Source organism: Mus caroli, chromosome 1, assembly GCF_900094665.2.
Source record: "Mus caroli chromosome 1, CAROLI_EIJ_v1.1, whole genome shotgun sequence".
NCBI lineage: Eukaryota > Metazoa > Chordata > Mammalia > Rodentia > Muridae > Mus > Mus caroli.
Window position 1 is genome coordinate 169,423,769 of NC_034570.1, and position 18,380 is coordinate 169,442,148.

At 43.3% G+C, this 18,380-nt stretch overlaps 2 protein-coding genes across 2 annotated transcripts in view; one reads left to right on the forward strand and one right to left on the reverse strand.

Moving 5' to 3' along the window:
• Tfb2m (transcription factor B2, mitochondrial) overlaps nucleotides 1–1,501 on the reverse strand; it is a 19,075-nt gene extending 17,574 nt beyond the window's left edge. The window contains exon 1 of the mRNA XM_021166004.2: nucleotides 1,029–1,501. Coding sequence (XP_021021663.1) covers nucleotides 1,029–1,338 — 310 coding nt within the window. The 5' untranslated portion in view covers nucleotides 1,339–1,501. The remainder of the gene's footprint in view (nucleotides 1–1,028) is intronic.
• Nucleotides 1,502–1,592: 91 nt separating this feature from the next.
• The window catches only part of Cnst (consortin, connexin sorting protein), an 80,990-nt gene continuing 64,202 nt past the window's right edge, over nucleotides 1,593–18,380 (forward strand). The window contains exon 1 of the mRNA XM_021169968.2: nucleotides 1,593–1,823. The gene's annotated coding sequence lies outside the window, so the exon portion shown is untranslated. The remainder of the gene's footprint in view (nucleotides 1,824–18,380) is intronic.

Sequence of the window (18,380 nt, forward strand, 5' to 3'; positions counted from 1 at the left end):
GGGGCTTTGGAAGTGGTGGGGGAGGGTATGGTGTTGGGGGGGTGGCTATGGAGGGGGCTACGGTGGGGGGGGTATAGAGGAGGTTCCCAAGGAGGCTACAGAAACAACTTTGGTGGAGACTACAGAGGATCCAGTGGAGACTACCGGGGATCCGGTGGGGGCTATAGAGGATCTAGAGGATTACAGCGAAGGGGTTACGGAGGTGGTTATTTTGGACAAGGAAGAGGAGGAGGAGGGGGTGGTGGTGGCTATTAAGACTGGACTCTGTCAGAGCCTGTGCATACAGTTGAAAAATGCATGCTGTATGTTTTTCCAAGATGTTTATTTGCACCAAAAAAGTAAACCCATTGTTCATGTGTAGCTTCAAGCAATAAATGTAGACTAGTGATTTTGTTTATATTGTGTAATGTAAAATATGACCTGTTATACAAGTATCACACATACAGTTTGTATTTTTTTTTCTTGAAGGAGTAAAGGTTTGCCTTTTAACTTAACTTGACATTTTCTTGGTTTTCATTTAATAGAAAATAAAGTATTATACTGAAAAAAAAAAAGAAAACTATGATTAGGCAGTTACCTTGAACCCACAACATCTCAACAGGTAAGCTGTACAGCCTTCTGTCTGTCAGTGACAGCAACACTTACTATCCTAACAACTGTCACTATTTCCTAGAAGAAAAACAAGTATATAAGATAGTATGTAAGCTTACGATTACCTCTTACAGACTATTTGAATGTTTAGCCATAAAAATTACTGTCAAGTCTAAATGAAATGACTGTCAGTAAGAAGTGATGCTTAAGAAAGAAAAAAATACAATTCAGGGTCAACGAGAACGCTCAGAGGGCAATGGCGGTTGGCGTGAAGCCTGAACACTTCGTTTCAATCATTGAGATCACAAGTGTAGGGCGAGAACTGACTCTCGCTAAGTCGTCTTCTGACCTAAACACGCGCGCATACACAGTAAATAAACACTAGTTTAGGATATTGAGCACGTAAACGCTAAGGGCAAAGCTTCTGTTCAACTCACCTGGATTGCACTCTAGTATAATTTGACGGGATGGGTTTTGGTGCTCCAGCAGGTCCCGTACCAGGTTCCTGGCCGCTTTCTTACATACTATGTGACGCGTAGGCTCCGATCGATTCCTGGATGTCCACGGGGACGTCTCCTCCAAATCAGAATCAGGCAACGGCTGCATATAGAAGTCAGAGAAGCCGCGGCGGTTCCTCGCTTGCCAGTCCTTCCGCGTCGCCGCTCCGGACCCTAGAATGCAAGACGGGCCGCGGGCCAACGCTGACAGCGCCAGCCGCGGGGGCAGCCGCATCGCCGGTCCCCTCATCTTCCTCTAAAGTCCACCCCAAACACCAGTTAAGGTAGCCTCTGCGAAGAACGCGGAGCACCCCATCACACGTGCACACACTTCACCGCCACACTAGGCCGGGCGGAAGTAAACATTACGAATGGCGCATGCGAACGACCTAGCCTCAGTCCTTTCCTCACTCGCTTCCGCTTCCGCCCAGGCTCCGCCCCCAGGCTCCTGTGAGTGGACTCTCCGGGTGTGTCCGTGCTGGAACTCTATGGTCGCCCGCCCTCCGCACTTCCTCTCTAGCCGCGGTCTCGCACTCTATGCTCCTCGGTCGGGCGGCCAGCGGGGAGGGTTGCGCAGAGGGAGGCGGGGCGGGAAGGCTAGAGGTGTCCGATCCTCCAGTGCCGCGGGAGACCCGAGCCGGCGGTGTGACAGCTCGTCGGCCGCCATGTCCGCGCGCGGGGCTGGAAACAGACCCGGCGCCCGGCGGTAGCCCTTGCATTGCCTCGGATGCCCAGGTAAGACCAGCAGCCGGGTTGCAGATCAGCCGGCTGGCGGCGACCGCCGAGCTGTGGGGAGTCGCTGGCTCCTCCCCGGGCGCTGTCCTCCTCGGAGTTGCAGCGGGTCCCCCTCGCATCCGCCCCCTCTCGGATCTCCTGTTTTCCCCCGCTTTTCTGCGGGTACGCGGTTGTCGCGCGTCGCGCCAATTTCTCCGCGCGCGCTCCCCTCCCCGGGGACCTGGCAGCTTCTACTCCGCGTCGGTGTCTCTGTTCGGTGGCCCGTCGCCTGTGCCAGCTTCCCTGTGGGTAGCTTTTATTTGCCCGCATATACCTTCTTTCCCCTCCACAGCTACCTCTTTGGTTGTCAGGAACAGCCTAGTGCCTCCCTTCTTTCCCTCCCTCTGGGCCAAGATTTACCTTTTCTTTTTAATATGCATGTTTGCAAGACTGAAATTTCAGGCTGAAAAAATTTAATATTTGAAAGCTTAAAATTCCTTCCCATGTTTAAAAGGATTAAAGCCTTAGGAAGCTTCCTTATTCTCTGTGTAAACTTAGTTAAGCACATTGTACCGTAGAATGCAATTTAAAAGGCCGATTGCAAAGGCTAAAAATAGGATACTCTAATGGGAATTTTGGCAGTGTTAGAAGATCCTTTTCTTTGAGAGTGATTTCGGTGTTTGGGGATCGTACTCAAAGCTTTACCCATTATCCCTTCCATCAAGGCTGGAGGCTGCGGCCAATCAACTTCTTAGTTTAAAATATGTACAATCCTTTCTGCTTACTCTGCTGGCAGCATAATTGAGCTTGGCTTATAAATGCACAAGGAAAGAGTTTCTCAGGAATGTGTCACCTGCCAAGTAGCCTGAAGATTGCCCTTAGCTGATGAAACTCTAGGGCAGAAAGAATTGACACCTGAAGATGGCCTTTTTTGCATGGTAAGTTAGTATACTGCAGAAGCCATTAACTGTTGTTCACTGATCTTGATTTTGTTAAGTTTTTGTTTTGTTTTTTAACATCCTTTCCTTATTGAAATTATTCTACCCAGGCATGGTGGTGAAAGTCTGTGCTCCTGGCGTTCAGGAGGCTGATTACCCACCAGTTGGAGGCCAGCCTGGGATGCATAGAGTTCAGGGCTAGTTTAGGATATAGTGAAACCATGTCTCAGGAAAAGAAAAAAAGCAAAGGTGATTCCCCCCCCCCCCATGGGCATTTTGATAAACTCAGAAGGATTCTAGACTTGCACCCCTCCCCAGAGCTATATTTTAACAATTGAATATGGCAGAATGATTTTGAGAATTTTTATTAATTAAATAATTAATTAACTTTACATCACGATCCTTGCCTCCCCTGCCTCCTCTCCTCCCAGTCCCTCCCTCAGAATGATTTTTTAAAAATATCAGAGCAATAACAAAATCTACTTACCCAGTATATTCTTGAGTTTTTCATTTTTAAAATAAGCCTCTTAAGGCAAGGGGATGTAGTTCAGTGGTAGACCACTTAGCATGTATATGGCCCTGAATTCCATACCTAGCACCATTTTTAAAAATTTCACAATGCCTGTGGACCACAGCCTACTCAGTGTTTATTTTCCTTTTGAGTGGTTGACGTTAGAAAAGTTATATTTATCGTTGTCCTTCTTTGTTAGGGGTCAAAGCCTGGGCTTTACACACACGCTGGGTGAGTGTTCTGCCTTGGAGCTACCTCCCCAGCTCCCTGTTTCTGTTTGTGTATGTGGTATGCATGTGTGTGCCTGTGTAGTGTGTTGTCACGTGACTGTCACTGTCCGCTGTTTTGCTGAGACATGTTCTGTTCCTGACCCTAGAGCTCAGATCCTGCTGGGCTGGCTGTCCATCAGTGTCCACGGCTCTGCCTGCCTCCATCCTCCACGCACTGAGGTTATGGATGTGGGTCTTTGGGGATCAGGACTCAGGTTTCCATGTTTTCTCTGCAAACGCCTTCCCGCCTGAGCCCCCACCCTCGGTTAACTCAGCATCTCTGGCACTGCAGGCCTTTGCCATGTGCCCAGTTGTTTCCCTCTGCATAGAGTTAATGGTATACTTGTCTGCATTTGCAGGTACTTGAGCAATACAGAAAGCACCCCACCCCATGTCCATTTCACTTTTAAAATAAATCTTATAGTCAGCATTTAGACCTATATATTTTAGAAAAACTTAATTAAAGTTTTTTTTTTTTCACAAATTGCTTAGCAGTTGGGGCTTTTGTATCTTGTGCAATTTTTGTGCCTTTGAAGTAATTTTTCTTTCTAATAGTGCCTGCTGGTTTCTTTATGGCTGGTTTTAAATTATTTTTCTTATTAAGTTAACATAATCAGATTGCTTGAGAACGGAAACTACTGGTTTCTCTCTTTTTTTTTTCTTGTAGCTTTTAAATGAGAATTGAAATTGGGAAATACTAAATGACAGTTCTGGCTTGCATCAGACTCAAGGCTGGAGAAGTATTATTCAAAGGCATGGAAGATAATTCTAAAACTTGACTAGCAGTCCCACTTACCAGGTGGAAATGGTCTTAGTGGCTTTATTCCTCTGTATAGCAGTTAGTGCAGTAGTTGTCAAGATTCCCTGCTAAGTCTGCAGCTCTGATGTGGTTAACACTCAGCACATCTCAATTAGGGCTCACCCTGTTGCAAATGTCCAAGAGTCACTTATAGCTAGTGCCTCCCTCATTGGCTGGCACATAGCTATAGCATTGCTGTTTTCATCTGCATTTAAAATTAGACAGTTGTTTATTGGCAGCTTTTGGATTGATAAAAAGAATTCAATTCAGGACCCCAGAGAGAAAATTGAAGATAAGGGCAGAAAGATACAAAGCTTGGAATCTGCAGGACAGGAGTAGGCTGAGCGGCTAGACTGAGCTAGTGCACTGCCTAAGAGCCGCAGCCTTGCCTGGGTGAAGGCAGAGTAACTGACACAGTGATTGTGTCCCTTTGTTTCATCTTAACCACTTTAATACCCATGTATCTTATATAATAAGCATGTATCTCACACAGTCCTGCTATGTAGTTTAGACAATGTAGTAAAACTTGTATTTTTAGAAAGCAACACTCTAGATGTAGAGGCAGGAGGGTAGAGAGTTGCAGACCTGCTGAGCACCTTAGGTAATATAAGGTGAGCCTGTTTCTAAAACCTAACCAAAAAACTAATAGAAGAAAAAATTTAAAAAAAATTTTTTTTCTTAAAACCAAGCTAGCCGAGTGTGGTGGCGCATGCCTTTAATCCCAGCACTTGGGAGGCAGAGGCAGGCAGATTTCTGAGTTCGAGGCCAGCCTGGTCTACAAAGTGAGTTCCAGGACAGCCAGGGCTACACAGAGAAACCCTGTCTCGAAAAAACAAAAAAACCAAAAAAAAAAAAAAACAAAAAAAACAAAACCAAGCTAGGTGAAGTAGCAATGTACCTGTGGTCCTAGCTATGTCAGAGGCTGAGAGAGGGAGTTCACTTGAGCCCTGGAGCCTGGGGTCACCCTGGACAGCACAGCTAGATCCCTTCTGAGAAAGAAAATTAAAACACACTGTTTCCTATAAATTGGCCCTAGTGAATTTATTTTAGTGCTCTGAGGAAGAAAGAACTGATAGCTGGCAACATTTCCGTTTCTTTATTTTTGTTTTTTTTTTGTTTTTTTTTTGTTTTTGTTTTTTGTTTTGGTTTTTCGAGACAGGGTTTCTCTGTATAGCCCTGGCTGTCCTGGAACTCACTTTGTAGACCAGGCTGGCCTCGAACTCAGAAATCCGCCTGCCTCTGCCTCCCAAGTGCTGGGATTAAAGGCATGCGCCACCACCGCCTGGCCGTTTCCATTTCTTTAAAAAGCTCCTTTAAGGCTGGAGAGATGGCTCAGCGGTTAAGAGCACTGACTGCTCTTCCAGAGGTCCTGAGTTCAAATCCTAGCAACCACATAGTGGAAACTATTATTTTGCTTTCCCTTCAGTTATTGAGCCTTATTGGTTTACATTAATACAGACTTATTCTGTTATCATCCCCATGGGAAAATATATTTACTTTCAACAAGGACCTACTTTTATTTTCTAAGCAGTTGGAGTAATTTATATGGACTATTTTTTAAAACATGGTATATTTTAAAATTCTGATGTTTGGTGATAGTTGGAGATTTCTTAAAGTGTTTTAGGCCTGATTTTGAACTTACCGTATGTGGAGACAGAAACCTTGTGTCATGTTACCACTGCGCTACTGTATCATGCTATCTTAGGACTTCCTGTTTTCTGTCATCGCTGGCCATTTGGAATGGAAAGATAGTGTACCTATCAAAGACTGACAGATCCAACTTTCCCTGTCACAGTGCCTAGTAAGAATTCTGAAACAGCAGCAAATAAGCAACCTCTTTTGATACTAGAGCATTGACATTTTGACGGTATGTATGATTGTAAGAATTAACACCATACACACCTTTAATTCCAGCATTTAAGAGAGGCAGAGACAGTGGATCACTATGAGTCTATGGCTAGCCTTGGTCATAAGAAGTAAGACCTTGTCTCAAAAAAAGTAAATAAAAAAGTAATTAATTTTATCTTGTGATACACTTTATCTTTGAAGTATATCTTTTCCCCTGGAAAACTACCACCTAGTAGATCAATGTATCCTTTTTTTTATAGTAGCTGTGTTTTGAGAACTCAGTGTTACTAGGTAGAGACTGTGTAATTTGAATCAAAGCACAGTAACCTCTTAAGGTACTTATCGATTTTGAAGTTACTGATTCCCTTAAAAAACGTGCACTTTGTGATGCAACAGAATGCTATTTTCCTGAGTCCTGAGACTCAGGCTTTGAGGCACTTTAGCACCTGCTGTTCTTTGTGTTATATGCACGCCCAGTCCTTCCTTGTTCACAGTTTCTGTCTTTGGCAGATACAGTCTTACTGTTGTAGACTTAACAGAATGACTGGGCAAACTGAAGTCATTGCTAAAGATTGCTCAAGGAGAATTTAGTCTGTAAAAAGATTTAGGGTTTTTTTTCCCACTCATAGAATATGGAAAAGGCTTATTTAATCCAAGTATGATGTATGTATGTAAGTTTTAAGGATTCAGGAAAGTAGCCCACATTATTTCTGCCCTCACACTCAGCATGGATGACAGGAGGAAGTGACCAGGCTTGTGAGCTTAGGACTAGAGAGGATGAAGCGGGAAGAACACCGCAGATCGGCAGCATTCTTCTACAATACATAGAGAGTTTTATTGTCTTGTTCTGTTTTGTTTTGAGAGCTGGGAACTGAACCCAGAAATTAAACAAAACAAAACAAAACCAACCAAACAAAAACTTTTTAGATTACGTGTGTGTGTGTGTGAGTGTGTGACTGTGTCCCAGGGGACACGTGCAACACAGGCACACAATGGGGGTGGAGGAGGACCTGTGAGAGCCAGTTCTTTGCTTCAGCTGTGTAGTGCAGGGACTTGAACTCAGGTTGTCAGGAAGACAGTTGAACAGTAGTTCGCATATTTGATTCCTACAACTCCCAGGCATACTGTGGAGAGATTTGTTTTTACCCAAGCTTTACCCCCCTGACAACCTGAAAAGGTGGGTGTATTACTCCTGCTCAGGAGCCCTTATCCAGGCTGAAGCAACAACTATGCCAGGGGAGGCTGCGGATGGACACGCTGCTGCGTGCACCTGTGATGCTCCTCCCAGAGCCCAGTGCGTGAGAAGCCTTTGCGGGGAGGTCACACTGGGCCCTGGCCTTAGGAGTGTCGGAAAGAGAGCTTGAAAAAGAGCCTCGTGCTTACTGTGCAGCGCGTTCCCTCTTCTGACTTGTGTCTACGCTGCCTGCCAAGGAAAGGTGAAAGGCTGGAACACTCTGGCTTGTTGTAAGCCTTAAAAAATCTTATTTAGAATGTTCCTCCCTTCAATTATGAAAAGTGATTCTCCAAAGAGAAAAAAAGGTAATTAAAAAAAAAAACAATTATTGAAAAAAAAAAAAAAGAACAACTTTTTTTTTCTCCTCTCTAAGAAACTTAAATAAAAACTTATTTGGCAGTCAGGGCCCATGATGTCTTCTGTCTGTACTGGCAAGTGCGATGGGTTGGCCAGGAAGAGGGACACACTCCAGGGGACATGAGGACATTTCTAGCCTACCTATGCCAACTACACATCATTTTGAGGGGAAAATGAAAAGGCATAATCTACCAGTAATCCTGCAAAAAAGCCCTGGAAAGTGTTCTCTGTAACGTTTTTATTATGGCTTCCCTTCTCTAGTGTCTAGCTCAGGATAAATAACTTTTTTTTTAAAGATTTATTTATTTATTACATGTAAGTACACTGTAGCTGTCTTCAGACACTCCAGAAGAGGGAGTCAGATCTTGTTACGGATGGTTGTGAGCCACCATGTGGTTGCTGGGATTTGAACTAAGGACCTTTGGAAGAGCAGTTGGGTGCTCTTACCTGCTGAGCCATCTCACCAGCCCCCAGGATAGATAACTTAGGATAACCTGTCTTTACAGTCTTTTCTCTCTTCCCAAAGCTCCTATCCAAATACAACATTTTGGGATAACACCTTTCAAAAAAGCACATTAGGTGGGTGTTTGCTGTTGTTTTGTTTTGTTTGCTTATTAAGACAAGGTTCACTGGGTAGCCCTGGCTAGCCCAGAGCCAGCTGTGTAGATGCCTGTCTGCAGGTGGCCTGTCTCTTGTCTCCTGAGTGCTGGGTTAAAGGGAGTGCAGCCACACCTAGCTACCTTATACTTTCATAGCTTCAGAAATTGTTTTAAACATCAGGTTTTGTCCTCTGTGTGCTTTAGAGTGGAGAGTCGTTCCTGTGGATGTTTTCATAGATTCGAAGTTAGTCTTGATTTAGGATTAGGTAAAGAAGAGCTCTATGCTGAAGAGCGTTCTAGTGTGCAGTGTGATCTGGATACAGCCTTGCTTATAGGCATATTCTGTAATGAAATCAAAGAGGTGAAAATTGGATACAGGCAGAAAAGATTATCTTAGAATAGAAGACCTAGAGGCATTCCTCTGAGATGAGAGCAAAATACTGGCTTCCATGTGACGTTTGGTAATCTCTGCTGTGGTCGTGGGTGCTGTACTAGAGAGGATCACCAGGGGTGAAGCCGAGCTGAAGCTGGGTGGATACTGGGCTGATTCAAACAGTTGTCCTTTTCTGTAGCGGTACGTGGACTGGCTGTAAGGGATACAGAGATACGGGTAGTGGGATGTTGCAGATGTTGAATTTTATTCAAGAGTTAAAACCCAAGATGGGATGACATGAACTAGATTGAGCAGCAGACAGTAACATGTCATTATGGATTTTTGAGACATGAAGAATTATTTGTTCCCAAATCTGTGCAACCACTGTTTTTATTATGTGAGACAGAAAGGTAGTGTTTTCTGAAGATTAATCTAGCTCTGGATTGCAGGAGAGCTTGAGGAGGATATGTGAGGCACTGGGAGCCTTTAATTAAAAAACACTGCCTCTGCTCCTTATTTGGAAGAATAGGAGATAAGCTGACATGTTTTCCACTTAGGTTTTATAATACAGTTAGATTGTTTTTGCCATATGAAATATTATACTTTACCCAAGTTGAATTAAAGAAATGAATTTTAATGAACCCTAACCCATGCAAGGGAACATATTATTCTATACATATATAAGAAAATCTGCCACTTTGTTGAGTAACTTTGAAATGCACAGGCTCATGAGTGATTCTGGACTTGGTATTACTGCCTGTGAACTTGGTTGATGTTGGAGCCTAGGTAACATGAATGTTACTAAGTACAGTGGGACTGTGGGACTGATGCTTACACAGTGCACCTTGTATAAATCTCTTCCAAGATATCTGAGGAAAAATCAAGTCCCTCAAATATAGACATGGGCCAGTGACAAGGCTTAGCAGGTAAAGAGGCTTGCCGCCAAGTGTGAAGAGGCTTGCCACCAAGTGTGAAGACCCAAGTTCAATCCTGGGGACCAGCATGGCAGGAGAGAACCAACTCCCAATGTTGTTCTCTGACCACCATGTGTGGTACTTGTGCACACATGCACTCATGCACACACACATTCACGTGCACACATACCCACAAATACATAAGTAAAATTTTAAAATTGTTTTAATTTTTTTTTAAATAATTAAAAAAAGACATTTTAGCCGGGCGTGGTGGCGCATGCCTTTAATCCCAGCACTCGGGAGGCAGAGGCAGGNGGATTTCTGAGTTCGAGGCCAGCCTGGTCTACAAAGTGAGTTCCAGGACAGCCAGGCCTACACAGAGAAACCCTGTCTCGAAAAACCAAAAAAAAATTAAAAAAAATAAAAAATAAAAATAAAAAAAAATTTAAAAAGACATTTTTAGAAAACGAATGGTTTTACATGAGTTTGAGTCAATTGTTTTTTTAAGGACATGGATATGCATCCAGGTGGTGGTGGTGCACACTTTTAAGCCCAGCACTTGGGAGGCAGAGGCAAGCAGATCTCTGTGAGTTCAAGGACAGCATGGTCTACAGAGTGAGTTCTAGGAAAACCAGGGCTACATAGAAAAACCTTGTCTTGAAAGAAACAAGAACGAGAAAGAAAGAAAAAGAAAGAAAGAAAGAAAGAAAGAAAGAAAGAAAGAAAGAAAGAAAGAAAGAAAGGAAGAAAGAAAGAAAGACAGAAAGACAGAAAGACAGATAGACAGATAGACAGAAAGAGAAAGGGAAAGGGAAAGGAGGAAGGAAAGAAATGTATATGAAACCTTTTTAGTGATTATAATTTTATAATATAATAAGTAGTATGTGGAATTAAATTGCTATTAATTATTATCATTATCAGCAGCAGCAGCAGCAGTAGTAGTATAGATATAGTATAGTTCCTGGCTGGCCTAAAACTCAGTAATGTAGACCAGGCTGGCCTTGAACTCACAAAAATTCTCCTGCTTCTGCCTTCTGAGTGCCAATTTACCAAAATCTTGATGCCACTCTATGGAGGAGAGGGTGCGTTGTGAGTACCGTGAATATGAAGTCAAGGTCAGGGAACACGACCTTTATTCTGGGGTGGAACTAGGGTTGTCAGGTTTAAGTCCAGTGCTTTTGCCTGCTGAGCCATCACCATGATGGCCTTTAAATTCTACCTTTCCAATTTAGACTTCAGAAGGAGACATAATGAAACAATTCAGTTGTGCTTGTTTCTGTGATCAGTACAGCTCTAAGGTGGAGGTTTCCAACCTGGGCTCTTGAGAGCTAGCATTGTAGAATTTCTCAGTTCTGTAGGTTACAGCAATTATATTGAGGGTTTTTTTTTTTTTTTTGGGGGGGGGTGTTATTGTTGTTTTGTTTTGTTTGTTTGTTTTTGTTGTTGTTGTTGTTTTTTAAATAGGGTCCTAGAGGCTAGAGGGGTGTTCAAGCAGTTCTGAGTACTGGCTGCTTAGCCAGGCATGGTGGTGCATGCCTTCAATCCCAGGGCTCAGATGTTAAAAGTGTGTACTGCTCTTGCTCTTGTTAGTTTGTTCCTAACACCTATATCAGATAGTTCACACTTGTCTGTAACTCTACTTCAAAGGATCCCACGCCTCTGGACTCTATGGACACCTGCACTCACACACACAATCCCCCACAGACACATAGATGATTACCACCACCACCACCATCATCATCTCTTGGGTTTGAGAGGCAGGTGTCTGCTTATTATTTGGAAAGAGAGTTTACAGGATTAGTAGGAAATAGGAAGATGGGTTCAGAGAGGTTATAAACAGGTGTGGCCTTGGGGATTTTGGTGAGCAATGTGCTCTTCAGTTCTGCCCAAGGGCCTGAACTGGACTGGGAGAGCCTGCATTGAGATGCAAGCCTGGACTTCCCATAATTTTCCATCTAGCCAAACTGATGTGTGCCCAGCTCCTCTGACAGACAGTTCATCATCTTTCTATGCTGTGGTCCTATAGCATTCCCACCCTCCTTCTCTGGCTATCTGTTCCTTCATTTCTAACATGATCCAGTGTCTCCTTAAGGATGCAGGAGACAGGCGTCCTGAAGCAGCATAGTAGTGCAGCATACTCTCTTTTGACAGGCACAAGGCAAGGGAAAGGTGGTGTAATCTTTTTTTTTTTCCTTATTTGTTGGCAGAACTGAGGACTGATTCTCCAGCCTTGCACATGCTAGGCGAGTGTTCTCTCCCTGAACTTCTCTCTCCATCCAAAATTATTACCAAATGGACCAGTCAGATGCTATTCTATCTCCCCAGAGCAGGCTAAGTAAAGAGCTGTCAGAACAAGGACAGTTTCTGTACTGGCACACCATGTTAAGACTTTATTAGCATATATCCACATCTGGTGCTTTTGGGTGGGGGCCACAGGGGGGATCCAGGGGTCTCTTATACACTAGACACGTGCTACTGATGAACTATGTCAGCAGCCCTGGCCAGTGCTGTTGCTCATTATGGACTGGAACTCAGGACAATCCTCCTGCCTTGGCCTCTCAAGTACTGGGATTACAGGCATGTGCTATCACCACACCTGGTTATCTACTGTGTCTTTGAGACAGTGTTTCACTCTGTAGCCCAGGCAGGCCTGGAACTCCTATGTAGCCCAAGTTGGCTCAAACTGACAGCAGACCTGAAAAAAAAAAAAAAAAAAAAGTCCAAACCACAGATTTCATCTTGAGAGATACAGAAATCCGGATCTTGTGAATTGCTGGTAGGAAATGTAGCATGTTTGTTGATCCCCTTGGGAAACAAACTGTGTGGTAGCTCCTTAATCAGTTAAACAAAAGTATCGTTCAGCCTTGCGGCTCTACTCCTGAGGAGAGGAAAACAGATCAGTTTGGTGCTTACTCACCTGGAGTGCTGGCAGGTCCAGGCTAGAGGCAAGAGAAGCAGGAGGCTGAGGCCATGCCTGCTTAATAGCAGCTCAAGCCAGAGTGGGAAATATGAAGCCCTGCCTTAAGTCAAACAAACATGAAAACTTTCAGACAAGTCTCTGTAACAATGTTACTCACAATACTCTAAGATCTACCAGGAGGCTTAACAGTCAATGGATGGATACAGAAAATGTGGCTCTGTCCTTACAGTGAAGTCAGACAAGTCTCTGTAACAATGTTACTCACAATACTCTAAGATCTACCAGGAGGCTTAACAGTCAATGGATGGATACAGAAAATGTGGCTCTGTCCTTACAGTGAAGTCAGACAAGTCTCTGTAACAATGTTACTCACAATACTCTAAGATCTACCAGGAGGCTTAACAGTCAATGGATGGATACAGAAAATGTGGCTCTGTCCTTACAGTGAAGTATTGGGAGGCAAAGGAAATGATATGTTTATATTTGATTGCTTATTTGTCACTTTGTTATGATGTAAGAGTTGTGCCATGAGTCATACACAATAGATATTCCATGGCAGAACCATAATAGGTGAAAATAGTCACAAAAGACTAGGTACTGCATGATCCCATCCATCTTTTTGTTTTTTTGAATCAGGGTCTCTCTATGTAGTCCTGGAGTTCCATATGTAAAGCAGGCTGGTCTTAAACTCACCAAGATCCACCTGCCTCTGCCTCCCCGGTGCTGGGATTAAAGTATGTACCAACACACACATACTATGATTCCATTTATATGGAATATTTGAAATAGGTGAATCTATCAGGAAGGGCAGATTAGTGGCGTGTTTGGTGGGTCTGTTTGGTTTATTTTTGGCAGGATCTCACACTGTAGCCCTAGGTTGGTCTGGAACTCACTGCAGCTCGGGCTGCCTTTGAACCTGTGCCCAGTCCTTCTGCCTCACAATGAAGGTTAGTGGTTGGAGTGGTTGAGGAAGGCTGTGGGGAACACTGGGGAATGGGGAGGGATCACTAGCAAGGTGTGAAGTGAGGGGTTTAAGGGGAGATGAAAATGTTCTAGAACAGACTGCTATAGTTCAGATTGCTTTAGTGCTGAGGGAACCACATTCTGATGTGGCATTTCAACACTAAAGTCTACACATCTGTCTACAAACACTGAGCAGAATTAACCAGTTACGCCTGTGGCACAACACCGCAGCTTCCTTTAGAAGAGTCGTGTCCTTGGCCGTGTCCAGCTCCCTGGGACCGAAGGGAGCTGGCTGCACCGGGACCCAGGATCCCCATCAGGCTGTTGACTTAATTCCACTGATACTGTTCTTAGTGCCTTATTTGTCGATTTGTTATGGCTTAATAGTTTGTATTAAGAATCATGCACACATAAAGTCAGTCTTTGCATCTTTTAAGTGAAATTATAAGTAAAATAATATAAGTGCTAAAAGGAACATGGCAAACATTTTTAGGAGAGCTATGCAAGAGAGTAGCAAATCCTGAGATTTTACAGCTGAAGAAATTAAAGTTCCCAGGGAATATATACCTTACCTAAGCATTTCAAACCAGCTATTGAGCGTGAATTAGAATACAGTTCTCCGTATTTGGAGTCCAGCATTCTTTTCTGACCTGGCTTAGTGTTTAGGCCTGTAATGCAGCGTTTTAAATGCAAGGGCAGGAGACTCAAGAGTTCAACCTGGGCCACACTTGGTGTGCTTTTCTCGCGCTTTCCCACGCACGCCCTCTGCCTGTTCGCAGCCCTTACTGAAAGCTCCTTTTGCTGCTGGTTTGTATTTGTGTTTGTGTCTTGTCTATGATGTCGCAGGATACCAGCTACATGTCTCAATTCTTTTATCCTTTACCCTACTAACCTTCCTCTCCCCACTTTTCTCTACAGTGAACCTGGTAGAGTGTGCGTAGTAGGCACTCAGGGAATGTTTGACAAAGGACATTGACTTTCCTTTAGCAGCAATCCATGGAAACTTGGCCTTTAAAATTCATGGGAGCGCCAACTTGGAAACACGTGGTAGTCTTGTTCCAACATGCTTTATTTTTAAAGTCTCGGTGATTGAATTGGGTTTTTATGTTTTTAGGATTCATTATTCCCTCTCTGTTTTTTATTTTGATGGACTGCTGCCAAGTTATGTAGCTTAAGATTTTTAAGGTAGATAATTTCAATCATGATAAGGAAAAGGACGTGCCCGGAGGAAATCATTCAGGGAAAAAAAAATGCCTTTGTGGCTAGAGAGCTTTAGAATGTCTTCTTCCTGTTTTCCTCGTGTGTGTGTGTGTGTGTGTGTGTGTGTGTGTGTGTGTGTGTGTGTTTGCGTGTTTGTGCGAGCGTACTGAGGATAGAATCTAGGGCTTTCCACAGGCTAAGTCAAGGTATCTACCACTGAGCTATTTGCTCCCTGATTTTTTTTTTCCCTTCTTCTTAAACAGGGCTTTACTAACATGTAACACCCACCCAATCTTTGACCTCTCAATCCTTCCTAGTGCTGGAATTACAGGCATGTATCACCACACCCAACTCTTTAGAATTGACCATGTTTTCCTTTCTTTATATTTTTCTTTCTCCTTCCTCTCTGCCTCCCTCCTTTTCCCTTCTCTTTCCCCCTCAATTTCTATGCTTTGGTTTTTTTGTTTGTTTTGAGACTAGGATTTACTCTTAGAACTCTCCACGTAGCCCAGACTGACCTTGAACTCAGGATCTTCCTCCTGTCTTTGCCTCCCAGACACTGAGATTTTAGGCTGCACTGTCACATGCAACTTAGATCTGGTTTTGAGCTAATTTGAGATTAAGAATTCTTCAGAATAATGATACTGTTGTCTTCCCAGTCCATTGATTCACATCTCATGTTCAAAGTGTCCACGTATGTCTCCATTTTTACTCGGTGTCACAAGGCGTCACTTTAGCTGTGTAGCTATAAAATGTCAGGAGCATCCTCTTAATAACATCTATTTTACTAGTTTTATTTAATTCACTAAGAGTGGCCATACTTGTGTGGCACCAGTCCTACACTTAAGTGTGGCCATACTTGGGTGGTACCAGTCTCTCGGGCTCTCAATTCATTTCTGTCACAGGTGTGGAATTTCCTAGGGTAATGCGCTTTTTTATGTGGGAAAAACAGTCAGGAATGGCACAAGGTGAATGCCTCGAGCACAACTGGAAACAAACATGGAAACAAAATGGAAAGCTCAGGTTAAAGTTGACTCTGGCCCAATTCCATTTGCCTTTCTAGTTTAGAACGTAACTCAAAGCATCCCTTCTTTGTTTTCTTTGCATCTGAAGCACATTCTTTCAATATGCACAGCACAGACATCTGTAATTACAAACTTAGAATCTTTCACATTAGGATGTCAGAGAGCAGAATGAGTCCGATAATTTAATTCACTTTAAAACAACAAATGCTTATGTGGATTTTCTGCTTTGTTCCAATCACCTTTAATCTTTCAGGGACGGAAGTACCCTGTTCTCAAGTCTCCCTTGTCTCTCTGTTTCCCCGTAGCTAATATTTGTGGGTTTGTTAAGTAAGTGTAAAATACCACCTTATGTAATGTTTTTGTTTTTTACATCTGTGTCCTTAGGTAAGAGGCAGTGAAAGTGAACTTTTAGTGTCATAGTTCAATTGGACAAGCAGATATTTATACCTTTTATGTGCTCTGGGTTGTGCTGTGGTAAGGATTGCAAAAGATGTTTTCTGTTGCCATAAAAGTGTCAGTTTCAATTGGGCAATAATTACAGCGCATGCGTGAAATAACTTGAAAGAAACCCTACAGCAAGAAGGAAGCAAGGCTGAAATAGAGTGTCCTGGATCCTGCAATACACTGCTTACTCCATTTAAAAACAGCTCTCTGAAGATCTTTCCATGTCTGCCATGTTAGCTCTGCCTCCATTGTGACCAGGCCGTCCTAAGGTTAATAGCATCAGTTTCCCTTCCTGCTTCCCCTAACTTGTCCGAACTCTCCAGTACGTGGCTCACCATCTACTTGTCATGGAGTCTTTGCATTGGGAGGCATGACTGGAACTCTCTGCTGGGTTTAAGTCCTGAGAACAATATGACCATGAATGAGTGACCTAACCTGTTATTACTTCAGTTTCTTTATCTAGGGCATGGCCTTGTTAATAACAGTTGTGTAGTGGGATTGCTATGGAAATGCATGAGTTACCGTGAGCGCAGTACAGAGTAAGCACCGCAACATTGTTGGTGTATCCTCATACTCCGATATTGTGGTCACCCTTCACATAGGGTTTCATAATCATTTGCTTCCAAGAGTCGTTCATTAGAACCCAAGTCATTGGGTGTTATTTGGTGTGCCATATAACATCTGTTCATTTCAGCATGGAGTTACTGTCTTGATGTCACGAGAAGGTGTGCATTTATCCTGTGGCTTTGAGATCCTTGTTCAACTTCTACTCTTTCTTCTTTCCCCTCCCTTCAGACATTTCTTTTTTTTTTTTTTTTTTTTTTTTTTAAGGTTTTTCGAGACAGGGTTTCTCTGTATAGCCCTGGCTGTCCTGGCACTCACTTTGTAGACCAGGCTGGCCTCGAACTCAGAAATCCGCCTGCCTCTGCCTCCCGAGTGCTGGGATTAAAGGCGTGCGCCACCACGCCCGGCTCAGACATTTCTTTATTACCCTTGATCAGTTCTCAGTTCTGTCTGCGTGTTCTCCACCAGCTTGTAAGTCAGCTCTTGTCCAAGAGGAATCCTGTTTTTAAATGATAATAGCAATACGTGTAATGTATCTTTAAAATGCCAAGCCTCTTGCTATCACTAGAAAGTCAACGACTTCACAAATGACAATCAGTTTAATACTCTAATACAGTATAAAACATAACTAAGACTGCCATCTAATGTATCTGTTTGTTAAAAAAAAAATCTACTGAGAAGTCTGGGAAGATGGCTCAGGGGTAAAGAACTTGTCATATAAGTGCATGGATCTGGGTTGGGATCCCAAGAGCCCAGACATGGAGTGCACATCTGTAATACCAGAACTTCAACAGTGAAATGGGAGGGAAACAGGAAGAAATCATGAAAGCTCATGGCTTTCATGGCCTCTACCCTGTCAGATGCAGTGGAGAACAAGAGACCTTGTCTCAAGGTAGACGGTAATAACTGACACACAAGGCTGTCTTCTGGCCACCCGTCCACATACCATGGTATACATGCATCTGTGCTCTTACATATACACCCGCCCCCTCTCTCCCCACAACCCCGAATGTAAAGTAATTGGTCTCAGGGTTTCTCACTGTTAGGGAAAGTGTGTTCATTCTAGGCATTCCTTGATTCTGTGACGGTAGAGCCCAGGATCGCTGAAGGAATGGCAGTTTACGGGGATTAACACTCACTTCTGGGTTCAGACCCAATTCTGAGGCTTACTACATACGCCTGAGCAGGTTATATATCTTTACATCTGTTTCCTTAGCCATAAGATGGAAAAGATAATAGGGTTTCTATGAAAATGGAATAAAAAACATGCACAGAATATTAGCATGTACCCAACCCTCATTAAGTGTTCAACAAATGTTACATGTTTCAACAGCTATTTTAGAGAACAGAGTGGAGGTATTCATCCAGTGGGCTTGAATTTTAACTGCCCTATGGGAACTAAGAATGAACCCTTGTATCTGAACAAGGAACCCAAATAGAACAGTGGAGCAGAATATGTCACACAGCACTAGGCTCTTAAACATGGCTGTTCTTGAAAATGGTGGGATGAGTTGCAGTTGTAGGAGCGTGGCCAGTAGGACCGTCACAGAATCAAGGAATGCCTAGAATGAACACACTTTCCCTAACAGTGAGAAACCCTGAGACCAATTACTTTACATT